Source organism: Ctenopharyngodon idella, chromosome 3 (assembly GCF_019924925.1).
Source record: "Ctenopharyngodon idella isolate HZGC_01 chromosome 3, HZGC01, whole genome shotgun sequence".
Taxonomy (NCBI): domain Eukaryota; kingdom Metazoa; phylum Chordata; class Actinopteri; order Cypriniformes; family Xenocyprididae; genus Ctenopharyngodon; species Ctenopharyngodon idella.
The window spans coordinates 51741042-51753286 of record NC_067222.1 but is presented as its reverse complement, the minus strand read 5'-3'; the positions used below and the strand labels follow the sequence as shown (position 1 = coordinate 51753286).

The following is a 12245-nucleotide window of genomic DNA, read 5'->3' as shown; positions in this document are numbered from 1 at the left end:
TTGTCTGAAGCTGTGTCCAAGGGCTCGAAGGGTGCCAAGGATAACCCTTCTAAAACGACAGTCAGATCCCAAGAGGGAATCCTGATTTGAACCGTAGGCCTCATCCTCAAAGCTCCACGGAGGAAACAAATTATTAGATGGTGTCTTCCTAGAAATGCACCATCTAAAAGGTGTATGGAAGGCAGATATAGCTGCCACTAACCCTTTAAAGTAGATGGTGTAAGACCAGCTGAAAACCGGTCCTGGAGGAATTCCAGCACTGAAGCCACTGGGCAGTTAACTGGGTCGAGTTGACTCCTCCTACACCATGTAGAAAACACTCTCCACTTTAGAATATATAATTTCCTCGTGGAGGGAGCTCTAGAGTTAAGTATGGTCTCTACCACCTCAGCAGAGAGACCTGCATTTATGAGCTGGTCCCCCTCAGGGGCCAGACCCAAAGTTTCCACATCTCCAGCCAAGGGTGAAATATTGAGCCCTCGGCCTCAGTCAGAAGATCTCTCCTGACAGGAATCTACCACGGGAGACCGTCGAGGAGAGCTATTATGTCCGTGAACCACACTCGGGCCGGCCAGCACGGGGCTACCAGCAGCAGCCTGACCCCGTCCTGCCGAACTCTCTCTAGAAATACGTACAGCCGCAGCCTCGCCCATGGTTGTACCATAGCGTCCAGCCCCAGGGGAGCTGGATGAGCAAGCGAGAACCACAGAGAACAGTGCAAGCTCTCTTGGCTCACGAAGAGATCCACCTGCGCCTATCCAAACTTTATCCAAATGAGCTGCACCATCTCAGGGTGCAGTCTCCATTCCCCGGGCCTCAGCCCCTGCCTCGACAGGACATCTGCTCCCACATTCAGATGTCCTGGGATATACATTGCTCTCAGAAACCAAAGGAGGATCTGACGCACCAGCTTGCATAAGGGGCGCGACCTCAGACCTCCCTGGTTTATTCGAACTAGGACATGGTTGCCTCTGAGGTCTGGGAGAAAATGCTTCAAGGCTAGCCAAACCGCTAACATCTCTTGGCAATTTATGTGCCAAGAAACATGCTTTCCGCTCCACAGACCTTGGGTAGAGCAGCCTTCCATGACCGCCCCCCACCCCGTGTTGGATGTGTCTGTCGAGACTACATTGCGATGACAGGACGCCCCCAACACCGGGCCTTGAGACAGGAACCAGTGTTTCTTCCTTATGACCAAGGAACGAATCGTACGAAATGGGTTGCCCCTCGGGGAAAACCCTCTGGTCCTGAGCCACCACTATAATGGTCTCAAGTACAGTAGGCCAAAAGTATCATGTTGGACACCGCTGCCATGAGCCCTAACAGTCTCTGAAACTGTTTTACAGTGATGGATTGGCCTAGCTTGAGTCTGGACACCATCGCCAGAATCGACTCGATTCGTGCAAGAGACAACTGTGCCTTCATCATATCCGAGTCCCATATCACTCCTAGATACCCCGTCCTCTGGACAGGAGTTAGCATGCTCTTTTTCGCATTCAATCTCAGCCCCAGGCGTTTAATATGGTTGAGCACAACATCTCGATGCTGTGCTGCCAGCTCTTGAGACTGAGCTAACACCAGCCAGTCGTCTATATAGTTGAGCACCCGAATTCCCTGAAGTCTGAGAGGTGCTAGAGCAGCATCTATGCACTTCGTGAATGTGCGAGGAGAGAGAGCTAGGCCAAATGGAAGGACCCAATATTGGTACGCTACGCCCCAGAAAGCGAACCTCAGGAACTTCCTGTGTTCCGGAAGGATGGAAATGTGGAAATATGCATCCTTCGAGTCTATCGTGACAAACCAGTCCTCGGACTTGATTTGACTCACAATGAGAGGCAACGTCAGCATCTTGAACCAAAATCTCCTCAGAGAGTGGTTGAGCTGACTAAGATCTATAATAGGATGCAATCCTATATCTTAATTCAGAACTATATAATACCGGCTGTAGAGCACGGTTTTTCTCTCGGGTGGGGGGGATGGATGATATCTATGGCCCCCTTTGCCAGTAGAGACTGAACCTCCTCCTCTATCACTTGTGTCTGCTTGGGGCCCACCACTGTGTTCAAAATTCCGTTGAACCTTGGCGGGCAAGACCCGAACTGAAGTCTGTAGCCCTTGCGAACAGTGCGAGTGACCCAACTTGACACATTGGCTAGATTTTCCCATGCTGATAGGAAATTCACTAAGGGTACCAGCCTCAGCCATTCGATGGAGCAGGTTTGGTGCCCTGAAGCGCGTCTGCGGCAGGGTTCAACCGATATAATTTTTCTACAGGGCTCTCTACTGAGAGCGAACCCCCCCAGAGTCACAAGAGTGTGTGAACACTGAGGTTTGGGTTAGTTGAAAATCGTTGTGCCCCGAAGCGCTGAGGGTGGCGGGGTTGACAAATCGATTTCCTGAGGGCTCCACCGAGGAGAAGCTATAATGAGCTCCTGCCCTGGAGGGGGCGCCCTTAGAGGCCTGACATGATCATCAGGACCTCTTTCCTGAAGCCCGTCTGAAAAGAATGACATTCCTCATATCCGTCTTCTCCCTTTGGGGCTTCGGTTGAGAGTGTTGCTTCTGCGCCTTAGGTTTTGCAGGGGGTGCTCGAGAGGCAACACTCTCTTTCTGTGCCTGCCGGTACGAGGAGCTAGGCGTATATGGGCGGGGCTGCTCCTTGGCTGCAGACCCCTGGGACTTGGACTTCAGCAGGATGAACCTCTGAAATACTACCACCTGTTTTTTTGACTCCTGAAATCTCTCGCCAAAGAGACCAGATGACGACAGCGGGGCATCAAGGAGAAAAGTTCTATCCCTCTCCTTAATGCCCAAGAGGTTCAACCAGAGGTGTTTTTCCATTGCCACTGAAGCTGCCATGGAGCGGCTGATGGCACGAGCCGTCTCCTTTGTGGCACGGAGAGATAAATCAGTGGCCCGACGAAGCTCTTTAATATCGTCGGGCCGTACCTCATCAGCCTCATCCAAGTCCCTCAGCAGGTTGGCCTGATAAGCTTGTAAAATGGCCATAGTGTGTAAACTGGCACCGGCCTGACCTGCTGCCATATGCGCCTTGCCCACCAAAGATGACGTAGTTCAGCATGGTTTGGTAGGCAGTGTCGTAGCTTAGAGGGACGACGCAGCGTCAGGTGACAAATATGCAGCCAGGGTTTCTTCAACCCTGGGCATCGTCCCATAACCATTCTGTTTGAGCCCCACCAGAGAGGAATAATGATGAGGTGGGGCTCGAAAGCCTGGAATAATATTGCTTATTCCAGGATCTCGACACCTCAGTGTGGAGATCCTGTAAGAACGGCAAGCCCTGACGTGGAGGTTGCTGAGCTGACTGGAGGAAGCGCTCATCTAACTTGCCCGAGAAACAACCTCCACAAGCTCCTCATACTGTGGTGATTGGGCTGGCGAGTCACCCAAATCACTCATTTCACAGTCAATGCTGAGAACATCCACCTCCTCAGAGCCAGATGGACTCAGCATCAACGGCTTGCACAGGGCGGAAGTAGCCGCAGAGCGGGCTTCCGGATCCCGGTGTTGGGCACTGGGCCCAGCGGTTGAGGGCTAAGAAGGGGCCGCAGCCGTCTTAACCCCTGCCGCTAGGTCCATCTGCGAACCCCATGACTGCAGACGCCGAGCTGCCTCAGCAGCCGCGGGACCTAAGCCATGGGGAACGCCAAACTGGCCGCTCTCAGAGAAAAGGGCCAGCCGGGAGCGAAACGTTTTGAGGGGAATTGTTTCACACACTGGGCAGTCAGCCCTCTCAAGGGCTAACCGTGCATGCTCCGCTCCCATACAGCATTTCCCATCTCCCTCCGTGATAAAACGCTGGCAGGGAGGAATGCACGGTCTAAAAAGTTCAGTTTGCTGCTTTCACTCGCCATTTCTAATATATATATATATATATATTAGGGGTGCAACGGTTCAGATTACTCACGGTTCGGTTTGTATCACGGTTTTAGGCTCACGGTTTCGGTACGGTTCGGTATGTGCTATGTTTAGGTAAAAAATTACTACTGTCAAATAAAAATAAACTAAATAAGAACAAATAATAAAACAGAACAAATAATTACAGTAAAGCATATATATATGTTTGAACTACGGGACAAACAACACCAAATAAGACAGACAGGAGACACAGAACACTTGCTGAAGATCAGAAAGCTGAAACAGGCTTACTCTTGGTTGTGCAATGTTGCTTAACTGTATCATGTTTTAAATAAAAAAACGTATGTGTTAATGTCGAGTCGTGTGTAACGGTTCTTTTCATCTTCTCTCTTCAGCTCTTTATATTTTGCGCGCTAGCTCCCTGTCATGTGACAACGGAGCGCCGTGAAAGGGGGTGATTGATGGCTAATATTAACCAACCTAAAATCAGTTTTAAACTTAAGAACATATAAATGAAGTTTAATTGGTTGTGTGACAGAACGGTGGACCGGTCACTCTATTAGCAGCTAACAGCAGGCACAGCAGGCAAACGTTTTGTACAGAAATGAAAACAGGCCGCACCTCAACTATTATTTGCACTCACACAAATGCTCCCAAATATATTTTAAGGTCGCACACGTTAAATTTAGGGAGCATATGCAACTAAAATGGTCGCAATTTTGAGCCTTGCTTTAAGTAAACAGCAATCAGTAAAATTACTCACAGGGCTTTTCTGCAGCATCTCGCAGCTGGAATGAGCCTCTTGTTGCCTATTCGTGACGACGTAAAACTCTTTGGGTTGAACTCATCCAGCACCTTCTCTGACAGCAGTATGTAGGTCAGCACTGTGCACATTGAAGCTGAGAGTTTTTTTCCTTGATGTTCATCTGAACTAAGGAATCTCTGGATTTCCTCATATAATGAATGATCCTTGAGCTCAAGTAAGCAGTAGAAGAGGTTGACTGAAGCTTCATCTGAGATATTCATGTTTTGTACTTGTTTAATATATTTAGTTATTTGTGTGATGCTCTCTGTGGTGTCTTCAGTGTGTGTGATCAGGCCTTTGAGAAGGTTTTGACTGGATCCCAGCGAATTTCCCATCAGAAACCGCAGGAACAGGTCCAGATGTCCTCTCTCACTCTTCATGGCTTTATCAACAGCCTTCTCTAGTAGCTCCTGCAGTGTGATGTTTTGTTTTGGCTTCTCAAAGAAAAACTGAAGCTCCTGCATGTTCTTGTTCAGGTAACAGAGGAACACATACACTGCAGCGAGGAACTCTTGAACACTCAGATGCACAAAGCAGAAGACCTTTTCTTTATGAATGCTGTGTACCCTCTTAAAGATCTCAGCGATCATTCCTGTGAACTCAGTGTCTTTACTCACATCAATACCACATTCTTTCAGATCTTCCTCATGAAACACAATGTTTTCCTTCTTCAACTGTTCAAAAGCTAGCTTGGCTAACTTCAAAATCATATCTCTATTTGACTGTAAGTTCTTTGAGTATTCTCTTTCTTCTTGTTCATCATATTTCTGGTTCTTCATGTCTGTCTGTATCAGTAGGAAGTGAATGTACATTTCAGTGAGTGTTGTGCTGATGTTCTCTGTATTGTTCCCGATGAGAATATCCTGAAGTACTGCGGCCGTGATCCAGCAGAACACAGGAATGTGACACATGATGTAGAGACTACGAGACTTCTTAATGTGTGAGATGATTTTGGAGGCCTGAGTCTCATCTGTGATTCTCTTTCTGAAGTACTCCTCCTTCTGTTGGTCAGTGAATCCTTGCACCTCTGTGAACAAACCCACATACTGAGGAGGGATCTGATTGGCTGCTGCTGGTCGTGAGGTCACCCAGACGAGAGCTGATGGAAGCAGAATTCCTTTGACCAGACTTGTGAACAGCACATCTACAGATGATTTTTTCTCAGCCGAGTTCAATGGTCTACTTTTAAAATTCAAAGGCAGGTGACTCTCATCAAGTCCATCAAATATAAAGGCTAGCTTGCATTCCTTATATAACTTTGATTTCTTCAGGTCCGTCAGTTCAGGATAAAATTCCAGCAGAAGCTCATGGAGACTGAAATCTTCATTTGCCATAAAGTTAATCTCTCGGAATGGAAGCAGGAACACACAGTGTATATCTTGATTGGCTTTTCCTTCTGCCCAGTCCAGGATGAACTTTTGCACAGAGACAGTTTTTCCAATGCCAGCAACTCCCTTGGTCAGCACAATCTTTTCTTCATTTTTACCTCTTAGTAATGTAAATATATCATTGCATTTGATTGGTTTGTCCTGTGTTTTTTTGTACTTGAAAGCATCATCAATCTTCAGAATCTCATGTTCCTGATTGACATCTTTCATATCTCCTTCTGTGATGAACAATTCTGTGTAAACATCCATAAGATGTGCTTCATTTTCATTTTCTTTCTTGCACTCAAAAATACATTCTACTTTCTTCTTCATGTCTGTTTTGTGAGTTCCCAAAATTTTTTTCAGAATCAAATCCTCTGTTATAAAAAATGAGGGAAAACAAAAACATATTTTATTTTAAAAAAGAAACATTACAAAGCTTTCACATCAACATGATCTGATCAGTATTCAACATATTGTAAATAAATTACTGTTGAAAGTATTACAGCTCAGAAGTCTCGGATCTTCCATTTAATTCACTACATATTACACCCATGGAAGGGAATACCATTAAGCATTCAAATCAGAACTGTCATTCAGGCATATATACTTTTTTAATGCCTAAATTGTAAACTCAGTACAGAGGATAGGGTTCGAATAACAACTGGCAGTGATTGCTCTAGTTTTTGTATGTAAGGTATACTGGTCATTGCCAGTCACAGCCAATGGTATTTGGCTGTTGAAAATGTCAGTGGTGCTGGCTTGTTAGTTCTGGTGATACAGTACATCATCCCTCACACGTCCCACACTTAACCTCCGTTCTAATATTAATAACCCTGACCTGTCTAACCACTGCGTGACAGCGTTTAGATTAAAAAAGTTATAAATGGTCCTACGTTAACTCTGATTTGTAAAGTAAAAACTGTGAAAAACATTGTTGTATAAGTTATCCATTCATGGATTCCGCCTTTTGTTTGTACACAGACATTTAGAATGAAACACACAGATTTTCTGTATATTAGGCCCCTCGACTGGTGTCCAAATTCATACATCCAAATACATCTGAACTGTTTAAATCACTTCTGAAACACTTCATAAAGGCTAGTTCACACTGCACACACTGACACTGAGCAATCACCATGTTCAGTCTGTACATGGTGCACCGGCCAACACTAACAGATGCCAAACAGAACAAAACCTGGTGTATATCTATTGGTGTTGGTCGATGTCTGTCGGTGCATTGTGAACTAGCATTAAGAGAATACTGATATTTAGGCTGTACCTTGCTCTTCTGTGTTTTTCTTTGCTGTCTCTGTGATTTTTTGTGGCTCTGTGAGAAGAGAGAAAAGGTGGGAAGTAAAAAAAAAAAAATACAGATACACAAAAGAAAATACTGTAGCTAAAGCATGTCTGACTATGAACAATATGATCTTAAAATGAACTGTGAGATTTAGAGGCCTTTTACAGCTATTTTATTCTATTCCTGAGTGTAATTTAAGGGACCATCACTTCCTTTCATGTTCAGTCACCATAGAGAATATGTATGACTGAAGAAATGTCACATAGCCTCTTTTGTATTTTTCCATAACTGCCTTATAAGAAGTTGTTTTCAAGAGATATGTTTCTTTTCCTCTTATTTTTAGCCACCTTTTCTTTGTTCAAGGTTATATTCCATATTGTTATTTCTGACTGTGAAATGATTCCTTTTATGGTTTTATCTTTGTGCGCCCTCTGGAGGGCAACATCCAGGATGGGGGTGTCTTTTTTTTTTTCTATGAAAAGTATAAATTTTGTATACTGCTCAATAAATATTGAAGATTTGGAACATGACTCTTTTTGTGTGGCAATTATTTCTCACAGTCGCCGACCATTGATGACTGAGAGGAACTGAAAAGCAATCTTACTGAACTGAAGAGTAAGAGAAATCTAATTCTTACATGAACTTTAATAGGAGGAAAAGGATTCACAATCACTGAGCATTATTTAACTTATTAAGCTATTAACTGACAGCTAATAAGCAGTGTGTCTCAATAAGCACAGCTATAGTGATAATACCGTTTCCTGCAGGGTTCATGATGAAGGTCACTGGGGCTGTGATGGTGTTTCCAGCGAGTACAGGAGCATTTACAGTTGCTCCCGTCTGAGCACTCAGATAAACACTGACTCCAGTGTGAGCGCTGCTGCTCATCAGGACTGCAATAGAGACAGAGATTAATTACATTTCCTAAATGACAACTTTAACATTACTGATATTATTCTCTTCATTACCTTCCTTGTGTTTCAGCTCGTCTTCTTCCAGCTCATCTAGTGTGTCACAATGCTGATCAACAGATGCCATCGTCCTTCACTGACTCAATGCTGTTGCACATGAAGAAAAATGTTTCAAATGGCTTCACTGTTACCAGACACTTTCCAAAAATAAACAAGCAAATAAAATATAGCTGCAAGTATTAGGGCTGGGTATTGACACAATTTTCATGATTCGATTCAATTACTATTCACATGCTTTCGATTCTATTGCAATTTCGATTCGATTCGATTCCATATAGATTATTTTGGATGTAGTATTTCAGTTACAGTACATGGCAAATTTTCTAGAGGAAAAAAATCTCTCAACTAATGCGGTAAACTAGTCAGTTGGTACTACTATAATAATATTGAAGGTTAAATTAACTTATTTATATACAAACACTTGAATTACACTCAATGATGTTTTTATTATAAATAAAGTTTAGAATTACATAATCAAACATTTAAATCACGGCTGTCATCATAACTGATTTATTCAAACATGCATTAAATATTGAAGATCATTAAAATTTATAATGAATATGTAACGGTGCATAGCTATATTTATCAGAATGTTGCTTTCTAGAGTTCACTTTTCTAGCTGACTAATGAGTTTATGGTCGCTGAATATGTTTTTCTAAGGTAAATGTGATGTTACGTGACATTGTTTACAAGCTGTTTTATTGATGTCTTTCCGAGGTTGAAACACTGAGCTATTACACGAGACATGATACTGATTTCGGTAAGTTGTACTGTATATTTTAACATACCTTCAGATGTTCATTCATGTTTATTTCGCGCTGTAACTGGTATTAAAGCGGAGGAGAGGATGTTCACATGCGCTCGTGCTGCCGCTTCTCTTTAACTGAGGCGCTAAAGCGATCTGTCACGCCACATTAAACAGCGCCAAAAGAGTATTTATTTTTTGAATCTCATAACAAGATGGACGTCATTTGAAATCTGAGACTTTGCTTCATATCAAAAGTAACAAAGCACAAAGATTATTGTGATTTATTGGATGGGAGGCGCTACATATTCTCCTCATTCATCAACTGAAAACAGACTACACTAATCGATCCTTGGGATTTAAGAATCAATATAGGTTCGTAAAAATGAGAATCGATTCTGTTTGCCAGAGGAGAACTGGCCCCCCGACTAAGCCTGGTTTCTCCCAAGGTTTTTTCCTCCATTTTAACACCTATTTGTCACCTGATGTCACCTGTTGGAGTTTGGGTTCCTTGCCGCTGTCACCTTTGGCTTGCTTAGTTGGGGACACTTGACATTTGATATTCAACAGTGCTTTGCACCTGCCTGCATTGACACCATTTTCTTTAAGAGCTGCTGTGCAGCCAAAATTATATACCAGTTATCACTGTAAAGCTGATTTGACACAATCTGCATTGTAAAAAGCGCTATATAAATAAAATAAAGGTGATTAAAATCAAGAAATCGATATTTTTTTACCTAGCCCTATAAATATATATATCAGGGGCATTTCCTCCGAGGAGGCAAGGGAGGCAATGCCTCCTCAAAAAAAAACAGGATGAGAAATTAATCCATATTACATATAAAACAACACAAATATTACAAATTATGACAGTAAAAAGAGCGCAAGTCACTCGTATTTCTAAAGGAACACTGCCCAACAGCGACACCCGCAGGTAAAGTTTCAGCAGGAGACATGCCTCCCTTTCCACTCATAGAAAACCATTAGACCCCTATAGTGTGTGGTGGGTTTTGTGGGGGTAATTGAGAATGAATGGGGGAAAGTCACGCAAGAGGAGGCAGTGTCTCCATTGCGCTATGATTGGATGTAATTGGTTATGATTGGTTTGTGTGATAAATCCCGCCTCTTGTTTACGTGCACGTTCTGCACATCAGTTTGAACAAATGAACGCGTCAATGCGAAGACTAATTGAAAAGTGTGTAAACAGATCACCCAGTTAGATATCACCGCTTTATGTCATGTCAAAATCAAACTTAAAAAGGATTGAAAACATGATGACTGCGGGGGTTTTTAGTGCAATCAGCTTGTTGAAATTAAAAATAGATCTTCGTGTCTGTGACAGACGGTGTTTACGGAGCATGACTGATGATCCAAAATAGCCTAAGTTGACTATTAAAAAGAAAAACATCAATACACAAATAAAATACATTGTTTAAATTGTTATAGCTTTTAGTTATTATTTTGGAATAGATGTAGAAATGCTTAAAACACTAACTTGATGAGATTGACTTGGTTTTGATAAATAGAACATTTATTACAATACATTGTTAATGTAAAATTACAAAATAGAATTGTATTTGGTTTCTTTTGTGATGTAATGTAATGTTCATTTAACAAGGAAGATGTGTCAACGTTAAGAGTAATGCACATGAATTTACATTTGATTCATAAAAAAAATGTGCCTCCTCATTTCAGAACACCACTGCACGCCACTACACACACACACACACACACACATATATAGTGGATATCAGCCACACCCTGCTTCATTAGGAAATGCAACTTTTCTATGCTAGTTGTACCTCTTCTGCTTATAAAGAATAATAATGAGAACACAACAGAGAATTAAGAAGAAAAAACATTTATTAAACATTTATATAATAATGACAAAACAACTGTGATCATTGAATCTATTCATTGAATCTGATTAGACCGTTAGCATCTCGCTCAAAAATGACCAAAGAGTTTCGATATTTTTCCTATTTAAAACTTGACTCTTCTGTAGTTACATCGTGTACTAAGACAGCCATATCGTAGGGGTGGGCGATATGGCATAAATATCATATCACGATTTTTTTCAGGAAAATCACGAAAAACTAATTTCCCTATTTTAAAAACAAAGCCTTACAAAATAACAAAATATAAAATAAAATTAAAAATGGCGGACATTTAGGCCAAAGTGGCTAAGATAAAAATCTTTGTCATTATTTTTTTATTTGTTATTATTTGTTATTAATTTTATCTTTGTTATTAAAAAAGAAGAAAAACATAGGCTACACATTATACAAATGAAATTAATAAAATGATTTATTTTTTCAGCTACAGTAGATGTATTTAACAGTAGCATTCAAGTAAAAAATTAAACGAACAAATATAAAAATATAACACTAGACTTCACTGTATAAATTATTGATTCTTAATAAAGCTAATGTATTAAAGTTCTCAGTCAAGAGCAGTGGGTGATTTTCTCTTTAGGGATAATTAGGGATAGTTACCCTGCCATAATTTTCTCTGTCAAGTTGTTTTAAACCCTAATGAGTTTCTTTCTTCTGTTGAAAATAAGTTATTTTGAAGAATGCAACCACACAGTTGCTGGTCCATAGTGACTGTTTTTCCTACCATGGAAGTCAATAGAGACCAGCAACTGTCTGGTTAACCCACATTCTCTTTATTTTGTGTTCTGCACAAGAAAGAAATTAATACAGTTTTGAAAGAACATTACAGTGAACTATCCCTTTAAGGACAAGCAACCGCATGGTTAATATTAGGCTGCTCTGTCACTTTAAAGACCTGCACGTCTATCTAACATACAGCCACGCATCCAATTTTCTCTCACTTTAGACAGAACCAACTGTGTTTATGTAAACTTTGTGCGTATTTGACAGTATTAGAGCAATCAGACTTTAAAGATAACTTAGTAGCTAATCAGGCGCTGTTTGACAGGCTTTTAGTGCCTGTGCGCTTCGCGTGAACGCGCTCTGAAAAACGCATGTCAGAACAGCGCATCAGCACGCGAAAGAAAAGTTTAACCGGCAAGGCACATGAAATAATGAACTTTTGTGGATTGAAGTGTCCCGCGAATATTACTCTACCGCAGCGTTAAAATGTGACGTGAATGTACGTCAGGTTGAACAGTATGCTGAGACGGAGGCGCTGGAACTGCAACTGATAGAAAGCA

At 41.8% G+C, this 12245-nt stretch overlaps 1 protein-coding gene across 10 annotated transcripts in view; it reads right to left on the bottom strand.

The window, feature by feature from the left end:
* Positions 1–12245, bottom strand: part of LOC127508736 (stonustoxin subunit alpha-like) — a 553058-nt gene that overhangs the window by 148590 nt on the left and 392223 nt on the right. Inside the window, exons 2-5 of one of the 10 annotated variants that reach the window (XM_051887040.1) lie at positions 8320–8409; positions 8107–8244; positions 7334–7381; positions 4643–6428 (exon numbers count right to left, since the gene is read on the bottom strand). The exons of the other annotated variants lie outside the window; for them this stretch is intronic. Of the exons in view, the coding sequence (XP_051743000.1) occupies positions 4643–6428; positions 7334–7381; positions 8107–8244; positions 8320–8389 (2042 nt within the window). The 5' untranslated portion in view covers positions 8390–8409. The remainder of the gene's footprint in view (positions 1–4642; positions 6429–7333; positions 7382–8106; positions 8245–8319; positions 8410–12245) is intronic. 10 annotated transcript variants of the gene reach the window in all.